Source organism: Trachemys scripta, chromosome 1 (genome assembly GCF_013100865.1).
Source record: "Trachemys scripta elegans isolate TJP31775 chromosome 1, CAS_Tse_1.0, whole genome shotgun sequence".
NCBI classification, from domain to species: Eukaryota; Metazoa; Chordata; order Testudines; family Emydidae; genus Trachemys; species Trachemys scripta.
Window position 1 is genome coordinate 112,722,256 of NC_048298.1, and position 23,021 is coordinate 112,745,276.

The window sequence follows — 23,021 nt, forward strand, 5'->3', positions numbered from 1 at the left end:
AAGTTTTCTTTACTAATTTTATTTTTTGGGGGAAAAGATATTTATTGAGTTATACATTTCTGTTGGCTACAATAAACTGCTAGTATATTTAATGTCTTTTCTCATTTCTAAAGAGACAGGGTGTGATTTAAGTTTCTTTGCTTTCAATCACTGGGGGCTGTTAAGCAGTATTGGGGCTGGTCAGTACTTGGAGGAGAGTCTTTTAAGGAAAACATAGTTGCTGTGAGAAGTGACATTGGTGGTTCAGTAGGCAATCATTACTTCCAAGTTAGTACAGAACCAAAACTATTTCAGTATGGTGCTCAGGGTTGTCAACTTCTGGAGGGGACATTCTTTTGATAAGATTTATAAGTGAGATCATGAACACTCATGACGAGACACAATCAGAAGGGTCATTTTAAATGGTCCATTTCTCTCTCTCACACACACACATGCACACACACACACACCCCTTATAGCTTCATTTCTATATATTTTTTTAAAACCGGTACTAATTTTTTAAAAGCTTTAACTGTTTGGTTTTTTTTCTTTTTCGGTTCCATTAATAAAAGTTCAAAGGTGGTTTTTTTTGTTTGTTTTTTTGGTTTTTTTACGGTGGTTGTTGCAATCAGAGTAAGCCAGACCACGCTTAACTGCTTAATGTTGTAATTGTGAAGAAGGGTTGGTTAACATCTTATCCCTTGTGGGGCCCAAGAAATCTCCTTATCAACACAGCAATCCTCGGATGCTATATATGTTCAAAGTATTATTGTCACCTAGACTGAACATCTTTTCAGACATAAACTTTTATTATGACGGATAAACCTAAAACCTTTACCCCGATCAAATCTTTAAAGTCAGCCATTAAACAAGACAGTAACCCAGCAAAACAAGATAGGAAAGAGAAGGGTGCCCTGTCACTGAAGAGGAATGGGGTAGATACAAGAAAGCATTGGTATTTTATCTAGCCATTTTTAAGCTTTAGCTGATTTAATCTGAACAGACTGTCATGTTCAGGAGATGCTGTTGGGAAACTAGAAAATCTCTTAAAGTCAACATGCAAGAGGTATCCTCTAATTGCACTGTCTCACTGAATGCTGTCGGAGGGTAAAGGAACACATGACAGACCGTCAAAAAGCTAAAGCTTTATCTCCTCTGCAGTGTGTGGCGTGCACACTCCCTGCACACAAAAACAAGGATTGCTGGCTGCTATTATTGTGAGCACTCTGTGAATTGTTGAGCTACACTAAGGAGATCATGGATCATGCTGCCACTACTTGTATCTGAAGCTTAAAATAAATTTTGTTTATTCTAATAATTTGCTTAAAACTACTACTACTAAAAAATAACAGTAGGTAAAATGTCTCTTTCGTGGCCCATGTCACTATAATATCTGAGCATCTCACACAATTATGAATTTATTCTCCTCACACCCCTCTGAGGTAAGGAAAGCAAATCGTCTTTCCTCACAACACTAAACCCCATGTTTATTGTTTGTACTGCCATCACCTATTCCAAATGCCTGGCAAATTCAAAACTGATTGAAGGAAACCTTTTTTCACATAATGCACAATTAACCTAAGGAACTCATTGCCATGAGATATTACCAAAGCCAAAAACTCAGCAGGATTCAGAAAGGGATAAGCTATTTATTTGGCTAAGAAAAAGTTGTTCTAGCAAATCATGGGGGGAAGTGTTTAGAAATGGAAGCAAGCATTCATGTTTCAGGGCTTGATTCAACTTCCAACTATTGGGAGTGAGTAGAAAATTTCCCTGAAGGCAGGTTATCCCATTACTATCCACAGCAGGGATTTTTGAACCTTCCTGTGATACCTTTGATGCTGGTTACTGTCCAAGGCAGGATGCTGGACAAGATAGATGAAATCATGGGTCTGATCTAGTGTGGCACCTCCTATGTTCTTTCAGAGCCTTAGCGATATTTATAATGTTAATTATGAATGTTGTCTATTTGTAATTTATTGTACATTTTTAAGGCTTGTTTTTAGAGCTTGAATTTAAACTAGGATTGCCTGTTTACATTAGCAATTCTATCTTGATGAAGTTTTTGTTTGTTTGTGACGATACTGAACCCTAAGATTTAATGACGCTATTTGTTTTATGAACCAAGAAAAGGCATATGAATTGTTGGCGCGTTGAAGGACATACGGTACACATTAACCTGGTGTTCTTTTCATTGGCTTACTGATTTCTGCAATATTGGGGGATGCCAAGGCATTTGATTAATAGGACATTTGCCCCTCTCTGTGAGGTAGGTGGCACTACACCCATTCTGCAGATGAGTAAAATGATGCACAGCAGGCCAGACTGGTTCCTTGAAAGAGGCTTGGAAAGTGAAAGGAACTTTCTTCCTACCTTTCCTCTTTGCACACCCTGTTCAAGGACCAAGAAACAAGCGTGTGTGTGTGTGTCTGAGAGAGAGAGAGAGTAAAAAGGCCACATGTTTTCTAAGTCTCATATCCTAGAATGTATATGAATGTTCTCACCTGAGTTGATCAGTGGTGGGGAGCAGGGGAGTGAAAGTTGACTAGCTGTGTTATAATCAGTAGTTGTCACCACAGTTAATTAGAGATGCTATAGACTATGACAGTAATTTCTCTGGCCAAAACTGCACGCACTGAAAAACAACTGTAGAGAAAAAGAGAGCGAGCACGCAAGCTTGGCAAAGTGAAATATCTGTATGTGCATCTCTTTTGAGAGTTCATCTTTATATGTCCCAAGGCTGACAGATCAAGATTATAAATATCACTTCTTCTTAAGAGCTGATGCACAGAAAATGATATCCCATCCCAAGGAGAACAAGTAGCTAGAAAGCAGTGCCCTCTCTTTACAATAGTTTGCTGCTACATAGGGCTCTAGGTGGTTTTAATTTCAAACTGAATTTCTAATCTTCTCTTCCAGGTTGTTGGAGCAAGAGAGAAGATTTTTATGGTTTTATCGTTCCTACTGCAATAATGAAAACTGTTCCCTTTCTTTGGTACTGGGCAGTGCCCCCAGTTGGGATCGAAAGAGCATATCAGAAATGTACACGGTGTTGAGGGAATGGAGCTTTTCTAACCCTTTGGAGGCACTTGGGCTTCTAACTTTCAGGTAAGAGAAAATTAACAAAGTCAGAAAATAAGAATAAACAGACTCCGAGTCTGCTGATTGATTCAGCACATTGAGTTGCTCAGTATAATACCAAGCTTTGGTTCATTGACTGTCTGCTTTCAGCTTTGCCTCTGTATCAAAATGAAGATGTAATTGGAACTCTTGAGCTGACCTTCAGTTGAAGGCGCTGGCCCTGCCTTCTTGGCTGAGAAGTTCGCTATTTTCCAGGATAATGAAAAGCATATTTCATTCTATATGATGGATTTATTCAGTTTCTAGTAACAGGTGATCAGTCAGATACTTAGCACTTATACAGCACTTTGCATCTTAACACTGCTGTACAGACATAAAGTGAGTAATGGAGATGGGGCTAAACTATGCTCCTAGATAAGGGATGGGCAAACTACGGCCTGAAGGCCACATCTGGCCCTTCAGACATTTTAATCCGGCCCTTGGGCTCCCACCGGGGAGCAGGGTCCAGGGCTTGCCCTGCTCCAGCCGGGGAGTCGGGTCGGGGTCTTGCCCCGCTCTGCGTGTGCTGTGGCTCTGCGCGGCTCCTGGAAGCAGAGGCATGTCCCCCCTCCAGCTCCAACGCATAGGGGCAGCCAGGAATCTCCACACGCTACCCCCTCCCCAAGTGCCGCCCCTGCAGCTCCCATTGGCCTGGAACCATGGCCAATGGGAGCTGCAGGGGCGGTGCCTACAGACAGGGCAGCGCACAGAGCCACCTGGCTACCCCTCTGTGTAGGAGCCGGAGGTGGGACCATGCCTCTGCTTCCAGGAGCTGCTTGAGGCAAGTGCCATCTGCACCCCCTGATCCGCCTCCCGCCCTCCCAACCCCTCAGTCGCAGCCTGGAGCACCCTCCGGCACCCCCAGCCCCACTCCAGAGCCCACACCTCAGCTGGAGCCCTCGCCCTCCCCCCCCCCGCACCCCAACCCCCAATTTCGTGAGCATTCATGGCCTGCCATACAATTTCCATAGCAGATTAGCCCTCGGGCCAAAACGTTTGCCCAATCCTGTCCTAGATCAAGATGCTACCTCAAAGTGTACATCTAGAACTGACCTTTGCTACTGGCCCCTCTTTCCATAATAGAAACATCACAAACTTTGGGGCAATTGAGAACTGGCTTCTAATGTTGCACTCTCATTGACTTTCAGTGAGAGCTGGATGCCTTTTGTGCATCAGAAAGTGTCTCTGCTGTTGAGGGTATCTTTTAACCTGTGACATACATAATCTCCAACAAAAAGAACCCGTCTCAGCAAATGTATTTTCTCAAGTTATTTTGGGGGAGGGGGTTGTTTTAAGAAATTTGCATGTGAAAATGTCACATAATTGGACAAAATGAGGGTGCAAATGATACATTGTCAAGCCCTTGCTTGTCTGGGTGTTGAGCTTTCTATGATTAAACCTGCAAATCCTGCTTTGCAAACTGACTTACTAGCTATAAACCATGTCTTTATAAAAGAAATTAAAAGGAGAGGTTTTGGAGACTTCACCTAATCCCTTTGCCCAGTGAGTAAGGACTTCATACCCTCATTACTCATTTTCAAAACCAGATACTTAAATATATATATTTAAAAATAACCACAGATGATCATTGCCTTCCAGCATTATTCTTATCCCCCCTTCTGTGGTTTAGGTTTGAATCCAAAGTATTAAGCTTCCCCACGTACATACGAACATCTCCTATGGAAATGTAATGGGAGTTCTGCATGCAAAGATCTTAAAGGATTAGGTCCTTAGTGCATGGAAAGCCTTTTGGAACATTTCTGATTGTGCTCAGGCAGTGTATGTGTGCATACCATGTTTGCCATCATTGCAATATTTTTATGCTTTCATGACTTACCAGAGCACCCTTTTATTTCATGTTGGAACAAATACAATGACAAGCACCACACTGATGTTCTCTCTCTAGACTGGCAAAAGTCTTAATGGTGATTTAGGGGACACGCCAAGCTTCAAAAACAGAACCTGTTAACTAGTTCTGGCTACACCTACAGTTGGCATTTCTGGAGACAAAGGGCTCAATTCTTCCTTGAAGCTCCAGCTCTGCATTGGGTGTGGTATGCAGTTTTATAGCACCGTCAGGTGCTCCAATTGCCTGGTGACTCACATTGCCTGAAAGCCTTTCACAGAGCACAGTTGCTATGCCACACTTTTATGATATGTCTTCACTGCAGTCCTGATGTGTGGTTGCAGCAAATAGAGGCACACCCGAGCTAACTTTGATCTAGCTAGATGAAAGCTAGCTTGAGTAACAATAATATGTTAGCTGTTGCAGCACAGTTGGCAGTACAGTCTATCCTCCTGAGTACAATCCCACCCAGAACCCTGGGTACATACTCGACCATGTCATAGCCACGGCTGCTGTGACTACATTGTTGTTGTTACTCAAGCTAGCTTTTGTATAGCTAGATCAAAACTAGTCCAGGTATTCCTACAGGATCCACAATCGCACCTTCCAATTGCGGCACACCCTTACAGGGTGCAATGTACACGCCACTCTGAGTCTGGCCCGTTCCAGGTTGGCATGGAAGGGTGGGCTGAAGTCATAACTCAGACTCCTCCAATGCAGCCTGTGGAATGGCTGGCCAAGACTAAATACTTGTGCTTGGGATTTGAGGGGGAAGGTTCCCCTAATTACAATCTTCACAGGAGACGTGCGCACTCTAGTTTATATTTTACAAACATGTTAACAATAGAGACCGGGGATCTCAATAGAGGTCTCCTTTTCTTTAAATATTCTGACTTTAAATATTTAATGTCCCTAGCATGTTGCATGTGTGTTTAAGACCAGCTGGGAAGCTGTATTTGGGGACTAGGCGGAGTACACTGCTCTCTAAATGTCCATTTTAAAAGGACCAGTTTCAGTGATGGCTGAACTGCTGGAGCGGGGTGGGGGTTCAGCTGGCTGGGATTGTGATGTCTTGTTTTTAACCTATTAAATAATTATCAGTTAAGTAGCAGCAGTGGCTGTATTGCTAACTTAGTTTCACATTCGCACTCTGATCTTCAATCAGTTTGGACTGTAGGTGCATTGACTAAGATGTTTGTGAAGGCTTGCTCTACTCTGGTCTGCTTGGCTCTGGCAGTTTTTACCCTCTGCTCCTGATTTCTCAGAGCAACAAAATGTCCTCCTAATTTCTTTTGACTAGAGGTTAAACTACAAAAGGATGTCATATGCAAACAAAAGGTGAGGTATGTGTAACAGAAATGCTTCTTATCTCAGCGTGTGTTTTCTCGTGTGATCCAATAATAAGTATTCTCCATTTAATTAAAAAGTTGTTTCATGAGGACTGGAAAGCTCAGGGCTTGATAATGGGATCTTTGATCTCTGGGTTGCTAGTTCAAATGTAGTCCAGTGTGATGGTAACCAGAAGTCATTACCATCTGATGATTGTTCAGTGGCTTGTGTACATGAAATGAGTTGGCTGGTCTCTGCCTGGATAAATTTCTACATCACAGAAGTGCCACAGCACCTGTCACTATTTGGCATGTTTATTCTCAGTCTCATCCAAGAAACTATGGGTCAAGCTTTTCAGAAGTGACTGGTAATTTTGGGTGCTTCAGTTTTTGGTTGCTGTAGTTTTGGGGTGCTCAATTTGAGACATCTTAAGGGACCTGATTTTCTGCGGGTGGGTGCTCAGCACTTTCTGAAACACAGGCTGGGTACCCAAAAATCTCTAGTCACTTTTGAAAGCCTTGGGCTAAAGAGACTAAATTACCTGTAGGGCATGGCCTTCTCAGAGCAAGGTAAAAGGACGTTTCCTGAGCACTAAGCTCACTTTTGCTAAGGGGAAGAGGAAGGAAGAGAAGTCACAGAGACAACATCCAATTGTCTTGATTGCAAGAAGTCAGTACATCCTATGTGATTTAGTGTGAGTTGCAGATGCTCTGTGCCACTCAGGATCAAGCCCCAATGTTCAGAGCACATAATACAGCTCTCTCTGCAATATGGTGTAACTTTAAAATTAGCTGTTCACAAGCCAGTTAAGTGTATGTTTTAATAGATGCATCTCATTCTTCTGGCATGCCTCTCCCTTTGCTGACTATCTTCTCTACTTTACAAGCAGGCAGACTAATAATAAGCTAGTCATTTATGTACTAGAAAAGGAGAACTTTCATAAACTGGAAACATATTCATGCTACATTTCACAGATAAATTTAGTAGCAGTCTTGCATCCAATACATGCATCAAGCATGGATTCTTAGGGCCTCCCAGGAGCCAGTCCTTAAAAACCAATTTAAAAAACATTGAAGAGCTCTTTAATGAAGGAAGGAGGGTAGAGAGCAGAATAAGATTTTACGCTCTTAGTTTTACCTCTAATTTCAGGGAAGGTTGATTACAAACTACAGTCTGAAAAATATAAATTTTTCCCAAGGCAATGGGTAGAAAGCTGGTCCCTCCTCCCCTGCACTGCTTGCTGCCGTCCTATGCATTTCCACCTCCATTTTCATCATTGGCTTCCCTTACTTACCTTCCTTGGGAGAATGCCAAGATTTTAGTTGAACTCTAACTTCTCTGCATGGCACACCAGTCAGGGAAATGATACAGGCACAGTTACTGGGGTGATGAAGAAAAGCCAAATGCAGTGTTATAAATGCCATCATATACGTGGCGGGCACACTTATATGCTATATACATGTAGGGCAGGTGCACCTAAAAATTGTCAGGTTATTTTGCTTTTCAGATTACATAATGTGTTCTGCTATATTTTGTGTATATATGAACACATTAGCTAACCTGAAAAAGAAAATAACTAGATAACAATTTTGAGTGTACATAAAATATCAGAGCTTCACAGCACCCAGCAACGGCTCCCCACAGAAGATCTAGTACCAACCTGCTTTTTACCACATACCTGCAATGCAATTCCAGCCATGTGATGTATTGCAGCTAGGCAGCCCTGATACCTAAAATTAAAAAATAACATCAGAAGAACAACATAGCAAATTCTCCAGCACAGTCCAAGCTTTGTGCCAGCACTGGAGAGTTGACATTTGTCGACAAAGGTTCAGTGGGGTGGAGAGAGAAAGTAGATGGTATAAGAGAGAGAAACAGATTTTCCTGCCAAACTATAGGTCCTTGCAGTTGTGCAGCCCAAGGACTAAAATCCAGGTCGGGGGAGCCTAGGGTGGCTGAGATTCCCACAGTGCCACCAAGAAACCGTGCAAAGGTACAGCCAGAGAGCATCATGGAGGGTAAGCACTGCAGGAAGTACCGTCCATGAGACTAAGAGTGATAGTATCCTGCGGCCCTGTGATCGGCCAAGTGCCCCTACTTAATCCCTGTGGTTGTCCCAGGAAGTTTCCTGGGTATCTACACAGACCTTGGCCTGCTGCAGTGCCAGATTTTGCTTTGTCTCCTGATCTCTGACTGCAGCCTGACTTCAACCCTGACCCCTGCCCCTCGAGTCTAACCCAGTATTCCCTCTGATATCTGGTCTTTGACCCCAGTCTGACTCTGATTCTGACTCTTGTTTATGGGACCTGGCCCTGCGATTCCTCCAACTCCTGCCTGTTGACTCCTGTTCCTAGTGGACAGACCTCAGCCCAGCTGTGACCTACTAGGCCAGGCCACCTCCACCCTACTTGCTTACAACAGGAGAGTAAGGAGGAGTATGAACCCCTCTTATATCCCTCTGCATGCTAAGAGGATCTTGACTTCAGGCACACGGGGTAAGAGGGTTTATGTTCCTGCTTACACCATTCCCAGAATAGGTGGGCAGAGAGGGGTGGGAAATGGACAGACCTGGCTACTTGTTGACCAGAGTTGCTGAGCCAACACTTTTTCTAGACCGGAAGTAAGTTGTTACCACCCATGCTCAAAGAGGAAGCAGGATTAGAATTGATAGGGCTTTGAGTCTTCTCTACTAGGCTTTATGGGTCCCTGCAGAGTGAGCTGCCAGGCATATTGTTTTAATCGCCAGCTGCTTTGGGAAAGAGGTTCTGATTGCTCTCAAAAAGAACCTTAGGCTAGTGGGGTTGCAGTGCCTCAACAATAACAGATGGAAGAGAGGATGGCCAGTCTCCTTCAGATACTAAAGGGGGTAGAAAGAACAGGAGTACTCATGGCACCTTAGAGACTAACAAATTTATTAGAGCATAAGCTTTCGTGGACTACAGCCCACTTCTTCGGATGCATATAGAGTGGAATAAATATTGAGGAGATATATATACACACATACAGAGAGCATAAACAGCTGGGAGTTGTCTTACCAACTCTGAGAGGCCAATTAAGTAAGAGAAAAAAAACTTTTGAAGTGATAATCAAGATAGCCCAGTACAGACAGTTTGATAAGAAGTGTGAGAATACTTACAAGGGGGAGATAGATTCAATGTTTGTAATGGCTCAGCCATTCCCAGTCCTTATTCAATCCTGAGTTGATTGTATCTAGTTTGCATGTCAATTCCAGCTCAGCAGTCTCTCGTTGGAGTCTGTTTTTGAAGTTTTTCTGTTGTAATATACCCACCCGCAGGTCTGTCATTGAATGACCAGACAGGTTAAAGTGTTCTCCCACTGGTTTTTGAGTATTATGATTCCTGATGTCAGATTAATGTCCATTAATTCTTTTGTGTAGAGACTGTCCGGTTTGGCCAATATACATGGCAGAGGGGCATTGCTGGCACATGATGGCATATACCACATTGGTAGATGTGCAGGTGAACGAGCCCCTGATGGTATGGCTGATGTGATTAGGTCCTATGATGATGTCACTTGAATAGATATGTGGACAGAGTTTGCATTGGGCTTTGTTACAAGGATAGGTTCCTGGGTCAGTGGTTTTGTTCAGTGATGTGTGGTTGCTGGTGAGTATTTGCTTTAGGTTGGGGGGTTGTCTGTAAGCGAGGACAGGTCTGTTTCCCAAGATCTGTGAGAGTAAAGGATCAGCTTTGAGGATAGGTTGTAGATCTCTGATGATGCGCTGGAGAGGTTTTAGTTGGGGGCTGAAGGTGACAGCTAGTGGTGTTCTGTTATTTTCTTTTATTGGGCCTGTCTTGTAGGAGGTGACTTCTGGGTACTCGTCTGGCTCTGTCAATCTGTTTTTTCACTTCAGCAGGTGGGTATTGTAGTTTTAAGAATGCTTGATAGAGATCTTTTAGGTGCTTGTCTCTATCTGAGGGATTGGAGCAAATGCGGTTATAACTTAGAGCTTGGCTGTAGACAATGGATCGTGTGGTGTGTCCTGTTTTTTTTGCGGCTATAGACTAACATGGCTGCTACTCTGAAACCTGGCATTATAAAGGGGGTAGGATGTTATTGGAAGGCCTTGAAGATACCAGTGCTGGATAAGGGCCCCTGATGTTTGGTCGGGCAGTGGGGTGTGGGTAAGAAAGGGAGAGTGTTTGGGATTAGATACGTCTCTGGAGATTTGAATTCCTGATCTTGAACATCCAAATGAACATTAAGAAGTCAGTTTGTGGACAGCCTCTCTCCTTCTCTGCCGCTGGATTTATTTTGTGAATACCATAGTTACATGAACCCTACAATATGCTGGGATCCCCAGTTTTTGCCCCTGTGACTATTAGAGATTATCCTTGTAAAGAGTATAAGGGAGAGATGTTAACACGATTGTCCTGGAAAAATAACAGTATCCTTAAACTTCCCTGTTTCTCTTCTTAGTCACAATATCCTTCTTCACCTCCTGATTGGAACCTGATGTTTAGTGTTTATTACTTTACTAGATATAGTGGCTAATGTGTCTCATCCCAAATGTGACTGCACTATAGAGCTGGGTAAAGTTAAGTGTAGTCTAATTGGTAAAAGTGTATTGAGACTTATGAAAGTCACTTCACAAACAATAGTAAGAATATGTGGTGCAAATCCAGATTGACTTCAGTGGAATTGCTTCAAATTGACCCAGATATAATTAGGAGTAGAATCTGCCTGGTTCCCTCCACATCAATAGCAGAATGCCCAATGAAATAATTAAGAAGCAGTTGGATTGTATCTTGTCTGTTGAATCTCTTTTTGATTCTTCAAATTATTGTATATGTATGTATGGAGTAGAATAAGCACAGGCTTATCTGCCATGTAAACAGAGATGTTACTACACATCATTTGGTAGTTGTATTTAGATTTACAGGACAGACAAACTATAAAGGCATGAAACTGCTATGTATTAATGTTTTAATAGACAACACTCTACAATAAGTAGCAGAACATTACTGAAGTATTCAATAGTCTTTTCAGTATCTTTAACTTTGATTAAACCTTTTGGTGGCAAGCACACATAGTTACAATGGAAAACTGTTCTGGGTGACTTGCAGTCTTTGTGCACAGATATGCAAAGGTAGGCAGAAAGCTAAACACCTAAGGACCGCCTGAAGGTTGTGTAGGTAAGATGGGAGGGCATTTGTTGTCCTCTGGAAAAATAGAAGATCCTAGCCCATGGATGTTTTCAAATGGAAAAGCCTTATTAGAAAATTTATTCCTACCCTGCCTCCTCTATCAATCATAGAAATGTAGGGCTGTAAGGGATCTCGAGAGGTCATCTAGTCCATCCTCTGGCACTGAGTCAGGACCAAGTATAACTACCTCATCCCTGGCAAATGTTTGTCTAACCTGTTTTTGAAAACATCCAAACCTCCACAGCCCCCCACGGAAGCCTGTTCCAGAGCTTAACTCTCCTTACAGTTAGAAAGTTTTTCCTAATATCTAACTGAAATCTCTCTTGCTGCAAATTAAGCTAATTTCTTCTTGTCCTACTTTCAGTGGTCCTGGAGAACAATTCATCACCATCCTCTTTATGACAGCCCTTAACATATATGAACACTGTTATCAGGTCCACTCTCTCGGTCTTCTTCTCTGAAAGCTATGCATGCCCAATTTTTTTAACCTTTCCTCATAGGTCAGGTTTTCTCAACTTTTTATCATTTTTGTTACTCTCCTATGAATGCTCTCCAGTTTGTCCATGTCCTTATTAAAGTGTTGTGCCCAGAATTGAACACAATACTCCACCTGAGGCCTCACCAGTGTCAAGCAGAGTGGGACACACAACCTCCCGTGTCTTACATATGAAACTCCAGGTAATTCACCCCAAAATTATATTAGCCCTTTTTCAACTGTGCATCATGTGGTTGGTTCATATTCAATTTGTGATCCACTATAACTCCCCCAGATACTTTTGAGCAGTACTACTGCCTAGCCAGTTATTCCCCCATTTTGTTGTTTGGCATTTGATTCTTTTCTTAAGTGTAGTACTTTTCACTTGTCTTTACTCAATCTCATCTTGATGATTTCAGACCAATTCTCCAGTTTTCAAGGTCATTTTGAATTCTAATCCTCTCCTCCAAAGTGTTTGCAACCTCTCCCATCTTGGTGTCATCTGCAAATTTTCTTCACTCCATTATCTAAGTCATTAATGAAAATATTGAATAGTAGTGAACCCAGGACAGACCCCTGCAGGATCTCACTAGATATGTCCCCCCAGTTTGACAGCAAACCATTGATAAATACTTTTCACTATTGTATTTCTATCAGTTTTGCACCACATTTTCCTAGTTTGCATATGAGAATGTCATGGGGGTGTATGAGTCAAAAGCCTTTACTAAAATCAAGATATATCACATCTACAGCTTCCCCTCCCAACCAGTAAGCCAGTAACCCTATCAAAAAAAGAAATTGGGTTGGTTTGGCATGACTTGTTCTTGACACATCCATATTGACTATTCCTTATAACCCTATTATCCTCTACGTGCATACAAATTGATTGTTTAGTAATTTTTCCAGTATCTTCCCAGGTGTGAAAGTCAAGCTGACTGGTCTCTAATTTCCTCGGGTCTTCTTTGTTCCCCTTTTTAAAGATAGGTACTATGTTTTTTTTCTCCTCCAGTCTTCTTCTCCAGTCACCCTGGCACTCCGATCACAAGGCATATTATAACCAAGTGGCGGATGATGTCGAATTTGGCTTAGTCAGGGGCAACTTGAAGCCAACATTCTGCACAATTCGCAACCTCAGCGGTCAAGAGGTAGTCACTACAAACGACAGCCAAGGCTATCCATGTAAATCAGATGATGACATTCTCTCATACTGGGTGAAACATTATCACAATGTCCTAAACCATTCTCCAGCTGCCGCTTGTTCAGAGCTGGATGATCTGGCAGTCACTGTGGTTCCAGATCCAGACATTTGTACTGATGCACCAACATTGGATGAAGTGAAGTGGGCCATTTCTAAACTGAAAAATGGATGCGCAGCTGGTGCTGATGGCATCCCGTCAGAGCTGCTAAAATGTGCTATTGATCCTGTAGCACAATCACTTCTGGTCACCTTTCATCTGGTGTGGAGAACTGGAACCCTGCCAACCTCCTGGAAAGATGGTATTGTGATCTCTCTCTCTATAAGGGCAAGGGACCACACACTGAATGTAAAAGCTACAGGTCGATCACCTTGTTCTCTGTTCCAGGGAAGGTATTTGTGCATGTTTTGCTGGCACGCCTGGAGCCTTTGCTACATCGGAAGCATTGTCCCCAACAGTCAGGCTTTACAAGGAACAGGTCCACATTAGATGCCATTTTGGCCCTTCGCTTGTGGTCAGAGATACATCGTGAGTTCAGGAAGCCCCTGCACATAGCCTATGTTGAACTTAAGGTTGCATTTGATTCAGTAGACCGTGTCGCATTATGGAAGGCCTTAAAGGGCGTAGGTGTCCCTAATACTCTGCTGGACTTGATTAGAGAGCTGCATAATGGAACTACTGGCAGTGTTCATCTGGGGAACCTGATGTCAGTGCCTTAAATGAGTATCTGGTGTTAGGCAGGGATTCACTTTTTTGTCGGGCAATGGATTTTGTAATGCAACATTCCATCCAGTCCATAGGCATTGAGATCGGTGATCTCTCACTCACAGACCTTGACTACGCTGATGACATTGTTCTTTTACTACAGAGCCTCGACAGGTTTCATGAGGCATTCCAGCATATGAGGAGGAGTCAGCTAAGATTGGTCTCCATGGTCTTTGTGGTCAAAGACAAACAGCAAAATCTAGGACAAGGTCCACCTGTGACTCCAATCTCTTTGAACAACGAAACTGTCGAATCAGTTTCCAGCTTTTGCTATCTGGGTTCTATACTTACCAGCTCCTTCAATTCTCACATGGAGGTTCTCCATTGGATTAGCATCGCTGCATCTGCCATGGGCCGTTTACAACAGATATGGAATCATCATCATCGTAGTATGACAACCAAGTTCTGGATTTATTCGAGCTGTATCCTTCTCATACAGTTGTACAGCTGCGAAACATGGACACTATGCTGCTCAGACTGGACAAAGCTGGAGGCTTTCCACACAAAATGCCAACATCGTATATTGGGCATAAAGTAGAATGACTTCATTTGTAATGCAGATGTTTATGGTCGCTTGGGTGTACAGATTACTGGGGCCATTGTCCACAAGCAGCACCTTACATTTTTCTGACATGTTGCAAGGATGCCACAAGACATTCCCGTGAACGCTGTTCTCTGGGTGGCATGTAACATTCGGGATAAAATTCCACCAACCGAAGGGTGGACGCAGCCCAGAGGCAGACCCCCTATTACATGAGTTCATCAAGTCTGTTCCGATGTCGGACTCTCAGACCGTCAAGCCTTTGCGATTGCACAAGAATGGACCAAATGGCGAATGAGCGCTATGGCTGTCTGTCTGGCTAAGCCTTGAAGAAGTAGTAGTAGTCTTCTGGGATGTCACCCATCACCATGAGTTCTGAAAGATATGATAATGGTTCCAACATTGTTTCAGCTAATTCCTTAGATACCTAAGATGCATTTCATCAGGTCCTGCCGACATGAATACATCTAACATTCCTAAATATTCTTTAACCTGTTTTTTTCCCTATTTTGGATTGTGTTCTTTCCCCCTTGTTGTTAATAATTGTGTTAAGTATCTGGTCACCATTAACCTTTTTAATGCGTATTTTACTTCAAGAAGGCAGAGGTGTTTAGTGTAGACTGATGTTGTCCATTATTAGCTCTCCTTCCTCGCCAAGTAGAAGACCTATGCTTTCCTTCATATTTCTCTTATTCCTAATGTATTTATAGAACCTCATCTTATTTGCTTTTTATGTTCTTGCTAGGTGTAACTCATTTTGTGCCTTAGCCTTTCTGATTTTGTCCCTACATGCTTGTGCTATTCTTTTGTACACATCCTTAGCAATCTGTCCATGCTTCCAGTTTTTGTAGGATTGTAATAATTTTCAGGTCATTGAAGAGCTCTGGATGGGGCCATATTGACCTCTTACTATTCTTCCTATCTTTTCATCACATTGGAATAGTTTGCTATTGTGCCTTTAATATTGTCCCTTGGAGAAACTGCCAGCACTCCCTGAACTCCTTTTCCCTTATGTTTTCTTCCCATGGACTTTACCTATTAGTTCTCTGAGTTTGTTAAAGTCTGCTTTTTTGAAGTCTATTATCCTTATTCTGCTGCTCTCACTCTATCTGTTCTTTAGAATCCTAAAATCATCATTTCATGATGATTTTCACCCAAATGCTTTCCACCTTCAGATTCCCTATCAATTCCTCCCTGTTAGTCAGAATCCAGTCTAAAATGACTGTCCATCTAGTTACTTCCTCCACCTTCTGAAACCAAAAATTGTCCTTAAAACATCCAAGAACTTATTGGACATATTGTATTTTGCTATATTACTTTTCAATGCAGGATATAATTCCCAGTAGTGGAAATATCATATATTAAACTGATGTATGCTTGATCTTAGGATATGTCTACACTAGGAGCACTTTATTACTTTAGAAATATTGTCATACTCTACCAGCAAAGCACTCCTAGTGTGGAAGCAGCAATACCAGCACGAATGCATTTGTACCAGTATAGTAAAACCATGCCCTATGAATGAAACAAGCTATTCCAATAAAAGCCCAGCTTTACCAATATAATTGTGTTTGTGCTAGAGACTTCTGCCAGCACAGCTGTGGCATTCAGGGGTCTCAACTCTTCACACCGCTGACTGACGTATCAATGCCAGGAAAAGTTTGTACTATGGACATAACGTTAGTCAAAAGGCCACAAAAATATGTAAAAAATTGAAGTACAAATGCAGTGACTAAATTCTGCCCTTTTAAAGATCTATGGGCTAAATTAATACCTATGTAACTCAATAGTGAATTTTGCCCCTTGAGCCCAACTTGAAAACGTTGGGTCATATGTATCTCTCAATCTATGGGAGCTGCATATGCAGTCTGAGGGTCAATATTAGGGTTGTCTAGCTGATCTCTATGCAGAGCTTGGAAACAGCCAGTATGCACCCATACACTATAAGTGGCGCTTTTTAAAACTACTGTAATGTTTTGTAGAATTTCAGATTTTGGGGGCTTTTTTTAAAAGCAAGTCCCAAGCTGTTAAGGGAAACTGGGACTGGGCATTGAGATTGGGGAAGCCTAGGACTGCCTGGGAAAGGAGATGGGGACTGGGAGCCGTGGGGACAAGGGGCAACTGAGATCAGATGATGGTCTCAGGAAGGAGACAGTGACTGGCAGAAGAAGGGAGTGGAGGATGAGGGGAGACAGATCTGACATTGAGCTGTGGTGCGGGGTGAGAACTGCACCTGGCAGGGCAAAGAGTCAAGACAAAAAGCAAGAGATGCAGTGTGGGAAGACTGAGATTAGATGAGGAGTCTGGTACTGAAAGTCAGTGTGGATGGAAAACATGGGGAAGAAAAAGATGACTAGTAGGCACCATGGTGGATGGGGACCCATGAGAGAGGAAACTGGGACAGGCTGGGCATGATGTCTGGGGACCACATGAGGGAAACTGTGAATGGCTGGACAGGGAGATAGAGAGCCACTGGAAGAAGACGGAGTGATTGGGGTGGGGTGGAGGAGATTAGAACAAGAGCTGGTTGGGGACTTTTCAACAATATTTTTTTTGTTGGGAAATGACAGTTTGTTGAAATTGCAACTTATTGTGGGAACATACCAGTTTCAATGAAACATCTGGCCACAGGTCAAGAGAGAGACCAACCCCAGAACTGATCAAGTGGCAGAGGTCTGGATTTAGAAGTTCCAATCCTGTTGATGAACTGTGTGGGTGTCGATATGATACCATGTGATGGAATTTGTTTTCAGTTTGCTTTTTTTGAAAAAACCTAAGAAATTACACACACAACCTACATTATTCTGGTTGCAAAGTCAAGCATTCAAATGTTGAAATGTCAGAACTAAGATTGCCTGTGCAACCTTAATTTGACACCCTGGTGTAAGTGCATTGTGATAAACTCTTTAGTTACATTAATGAAAAGAACATTATTAAAGTTGCAAAGTCAAACACTCAAAGTTAGGAAATGCCAGAATTAAGGCATTACAATGGAAATAATAGTAAAAAATAAAATGTCCCTTTCACCATTTATTTATACTGCTTGTTTACTTTCTGTACTGCATTTAGTCCAGACAATGAAGCTAGACTGGTGAGTTTAATTTTCGAATTTTCATGTATTAGCCCAAAGCTGCTTCAATATTTTGTTTACAGACCTGCAGAGGCATGTTGAAATGATAATATTTTAAAACAACTAGTTTGCATTGTAAAACAAAAAAAAATCTAAACTTGTGGGGGGGAAATTCTGTTCTTGTTAAGTTCTGTAAATCTCCAGTCTCAATCTATTTATAAATATAAAAAAGCACAACAATAAAGCTTAATTTTGTAACCTAAATCTTAGTTCCGTATCCATTTAAGTATTTGTTTACACTTCTGTGTGCCTTTGTAGGCATTTATAAAGCACTCAGCAACATGGTATCCTACACTTCTTGAAGGCCTGAGGCTCTAAGAATCAATGTATTGATTATACTGGTCTGGAAGTGTAGCTGTCTACATTTCTGACAAATATTATATTCTTCATTTCATGGCTCAGATTTGCAATACTATGTGGGAGAACATAGCAGAATGTAAATTGTTTATACAAAATGAGAGCTGGGCTTACAGCACTGCATGGCATATGGTAAACTTCTCATAGGTGGCATGCCCCTGCCAGAAAGGTGGCACATGAGATGCCTCTCTCTTCACTAAAAGGAACATCATATGCTATAAAATACTCCAACCTCTACAGTAAAATATTTCCATCCTATTTACCTAACAAATATGTATGAGGTCTCCAACATATTTTATTTGAGATCATACATTTAAAATTAAGACTATTTTATCTGTTACAAATGAAAACTAAACATATGCATTAGTTGTAATCATTGATTCCTAGATCTAAAAGTCTCCAGGGAATGTCACAAATTCACATGAAGTCTCAGCAGTGCTAGGTTTTTTATTTGGATCAGATTTAGCTGAATGATGTGGCTCGAGACACATTTCTTTTCCGGATACCCATATGAGGAGAATCAAGAACAGTTCTTCCTTCCAAAGCAAATTACAATTTGCTTACTCAGCTTAAAAACCTGTTTCAGATGTCAGTGTAAAGTCTGAAAGGAGATACAACTACATTAAGGGATGTTATAAACAGGAACGTGGTCAATTATTTTCAGTAGTCAGTCAGGAAAGAATAAAACATTATGCGTTTAAAGCAGCAGTATGGACATTTAGGAGAAATACTAGGGGAAATCTTATAACTATAAGAATACTCCAAGTAACAGTACAAGCTACCAAGGAAAGATTGTTGGAGTCTCCTATGCTACAAAATGCTGTTAAAGAGTAGATTTGACACCCATGGTTTATGTATTACCTTTTACCAGTAGCACTGCTTATATGCAAGCCAACTACAAATATATGGAAAGGCAGAGTCCTTGCCGTGAAGTACTACCTGAAAAGATAATGAAGAAATAGAACAAAAGTAGGAGAAAGGAGTATATCATCCTAGTAATGTGGTCAAGGTGATTGGAGGATCAGGAATAATTTAGGGATGACTGAAATCAGTCCTGACACAATGCTTGAAGATTTACTAGAGGACTCAGGGCTTATCTACTTGGTGAGTTACTGCACAGTAAGCCTGACTGTGAATCTGCAGCATACAAACTTGCCATATAGTAACTCATTATGTGGACAAGCCCTTGCTAAAGGACCCCTCTCACCTAAATGGTTTACATGGCTAGAAGAAGCTGGAATTTCTAGTAATGCAAAGGATAGGTTTATAAAATCATGACTGGTGTGGCGAAAGTAAATAAGGAAGTGTTGTTTACTTCTTCTCATAGCACAAGAACTAGGGGTCACCAAATGAAATTAATAGGCAGCAGCTTTAAAACAAAAGGAATTTTTTTTCACACAATGCACGGTCATCCTTTGGAACTCTTTGCCAGGGGATGTTGTGAAGACCAAGACTATAACAGGGTTCAAAAAATAACTAGGTAAGTTCATAGAGTATAGGTCCATCAGGATGGACAGGGATGGTGTCCCTAGGCTCTGTTTGCCAGAGATGGGAATGGGCGACAGGGGATGAATCACTTGATGATTACCTGTTCTGTTCATTCCCTCTATGGCACCTGGCACTGGCCACTGTCGGCAGATAGGATTCTGGGCGAGATGGATCGTTGGTCTGATCCAGTAGGGCCATTCTTAGGTTCTTAAGTTTCACATAGGGTTTCTGACCCAAATCGTAATGTTTTTAAGAAGTAGAATATAAGAATGCTACCTAAGCATTGCATAATACTGATTGAGTTTTTCATTGTGGAGCTGATGTTTCTAAGGATGTTCGATGTTCATCCTAATCTAAATAATCCTGAAATACAGATAAATAGAAAAAGAATCAGCACCACTAAATGCTCTATCTGTGGGCCCCAAACAGCCCAGAAATTCAAGAGCAGGGATGGTTGTTACTGTTTGGATTGAACAAGTTGTCACTTGGTTAACAAGATTGGTCTATTACTCATTCCCTCAGAAAGGTTCTGCTTGACCTCAAACTGACCTTCATATAGACAAGCTGAAGGAAACCGTTTAGTAACTGAGAGCAATACAGAAACTCATCCAAAAACAGAGTGGTAAGATCCATGTTTGCTGAAGCAAGCTGCCCTCTAGATTTTTACTGCAGTGTGTACGCCTTTCAGTGCACTGTGACACTAAACATATCTCCTTAAAATAATTTAGAAAACATAGACACATTTCACACTACAGCTCTTAGCAAATTAGTTTTAAGGAATCAAACCATTAGCAGTTGGATTTTCTGGAACTGTTCAAATAAGAAGGTTTCTTGTTCTTCGTCTGGCTGGGGAGAAACCAGAATTTTGTCATCAGAACATTTCACATCTTCGAGCACTGACTGCTCCCAAGGACAAGTGGTAACTGAATAATAACATTTTCTGCTTGACTTGGTGCCTGTATAGAACATATTTCACTCTCCAGTAACCTGTTGAACCAGGAGAGAGGGGAAAGGGAGGTACTGATTCCCATACTATCTGTGCAAGTTTGGCTCACACCCCTTTGGAGCAATTGCGTAGTTTGATGATAGAATGATAAGGGGATTTGTGATCTTCATTCAAATACATTTTTTCTAAATAACTATGTAAAAATTAAAGTAGCAGCTTCAAATTCGTAGTATGTTGCCTGACATTAAAAAATAATTAACTCTTGTAAAATAGACCAATTTGGGACTAAAATGATCATTTATTTATAAAACACCCCCTCCCTGCTCAACAGGGCATTCTGAGCACTACACAAACAATTACAGACAATATTAGAAACCTCATCAAATATGCACCATAAAGATAAACAAAATATTAAAAAGCCAAACACAGTGGTATAATTAAAAAAGAGTTTGGAAGGGATGTGAATGCAATGCAGAAGCCAGGGCTTTCTAACAGGTCCAAAATATAATCCTTCCATTTTTTTTAATTATTTGAATACACACAGCAATTTGATTATCAAAGTGTGTAGGGTTTTCTGGTTTATTATTTTTTAAATTTGATTATACTTAAAAGTACTTCTCTAGAATTCCAGGATACCCAGACACTTCTGCACAAAAATGCCTATGCAAGTTCTTCAGTCTCTCTCAGTTGTGGAAATTTTATTACTCTCCCAGTGACCATTGCTTCTCTGTTGTTGTTGTCTTTCATGTTTTAGTTTTCATTTATTTTCAAGTGAATTGAATGCCCCCATTGACAACTTGGAAGAGTGAAGTCCTCTGTTGATGTACAGAAAGGACATAGCATGGGCATCAGCAATGCCAGCTTCCACACTGCCTCTGCCAATTTACACCTGGCCTGGCCTGAAAGGAATCCCCTTTGGATTAGATGATAGCTCAGTCTCCAGGCCCTGTAAGCCCTTGTCATCCATATCTAGAGTGCCAAATAGACGAGACTGTTGCTGAGATTTTTCAAAGGAGCCTAACAGAGTTAGGCTCTGAAGTAGGACTGAAATCCAGTGGAAGTTGCACACCAAAACTCCCAGTGATAGTGTCTGTTTAGAAGTGGTAGGGTTTTGTTGTTTTCTGTGATGCAGATGCTTGACCTGAAGGGACTGAATTGAGCCTATCAACTCATTTCAATGTGTCCCCTGAACATATGATGGTAATGATGCTAATGACTTCGGACAGAGTTGAGCAAATTCTCTGGACGTGAAAAGCTGCATAGCCCATTACTAATTTGCTGAATAGAGCTTGTCAAAAATTACAATTACTTTTTGCAGGATATTTCAAAAGATTTTTTTTTTAATTCCCTGTAAGAAATTCTTCAGTTTTTGAAAGTGTAAGCTGAATTCTACAGATTTTTTTTTCAATTTCTGGTTTATTAATGAAAAACTGGAAACTTTTCTGCTAAAATTGTTGGTTTTGATCAAAAAGTCGTATTTCACCAGAACGTTTTTTGATGAAGACATTCTGACCAGCTCTACTCCTGAGCCATGAAGTTTGTCCTGAATAGAGTTGGTTGAAAATTTTCCAGTGGAACAGTTTTTTCATTGGAAAATGATGTTTCATCAAAATCTAAACTTTCCAAGGGAATATGTTAATTTCCATGAAATTACATTTTGGAAAAAAATTTGAAAAAAAAGCATTTTGCTTTTTCATTTTGAAAAATGAAATTTGAATTTGAAAAAAAAACAGTCATTTTGAAATGACTGTTTCCACATTCTATATTGTATTATACATCAATTATAATATAATAAAATGTCAAAATCAAAATGAATCAACAGTTATTTTCTAAAAATTTATTCCAATGGAAATTTCAAAAGTTTTTGTCTTTTAATTCTGATTCCGAACAAAAACAAATTTTGAAATGTTGGAATTCCCCATGCAGCCAGTCCTGAAAAAGAGCTGCAGAAAGCTCAGAATTTGCTTCATATACTAGTCTATAACTACAGGACTGAATTGTTAATTATAGCTTAACTGAAAAGAGGTACATGGAGATCAATGTAATGTTTTTTCACAGTAAGGTATAGTAAAAATCTATGCAATTTAAGTTATCAGTCATGTGTGTTTGACACCTATTACTGTAAAGCAAATTGATCTTCCTCTCCCATTTCTTTAGCATTTTGTATTGCTGAGAGTCATGAGAATTGTAATGTATCAGAAGCAGCTCAATAATGCCTAATGATCTCTATTTGTTTTGCGCTAGTTTTCCAGATCAAGACATTCGCAGAACTGCAGTCCAACAAATGGAAAATCTGTCAAATGATGAATTGTTAGAATACCTCCCACAGCTGGTTCAGGTAACGAAAAAATGGATAGCCAAGGAAGTTCTCTAGCCAGATCAATGACTTCATTAAATACTTTTAATTCTTTCAGTTTGATTGATGCATTAGTGGAAGAATAAGCAAGAAAGTCAGATCAGCTGATGCAATGATTGAGTTAACTACAGGGGTGAACTATAGATTGTGCTCAACTCAAGAGAATGTGGTTTGCTTCTTGGCATTACTGATTGGAATTTTGTGTCCTGCAAACAGGCCTTTCCTCTGGGGGGGGGGGGAATATAGCATCTGAAAAAAAAAGAAAAGAAAAGGAGTTACGACTAATAGCAGACACCATCAAATCAAAGGCTGGTAGTGGCATGGC

At 41.0% G+C, this 23,021-nt stretch overlaps 1 protein-coding gene across 1 annotated transcript in view; it reads left to right on the forward strand.

Annotated features, from left to right (window-relative positions):
• The window catches only part of PIK3C2G (phosphatidylinositol-4-phosphate 3-kinase catalytic subunit type 2 gamma), a 372,244-nt gene that overhangs the window by 174,537 nt on the left and 174,686 nt on the right, over positions 1-23,021 (forward strand). Inside the window, exons 17-18 of the mRNA XM_034782026.1 lie at positions 2,899-3,087; positions 22,585-22,678. Of these exons, the coding sequence (XP_034637917.1) occupies positions 2,899-3,087; positions 22,585-22,678 (283 nt within the window). The remainder of the gene's footprint in view (positions 1-2,898; positions 3,088-22,584; positions 22,679-23,021) is intronic.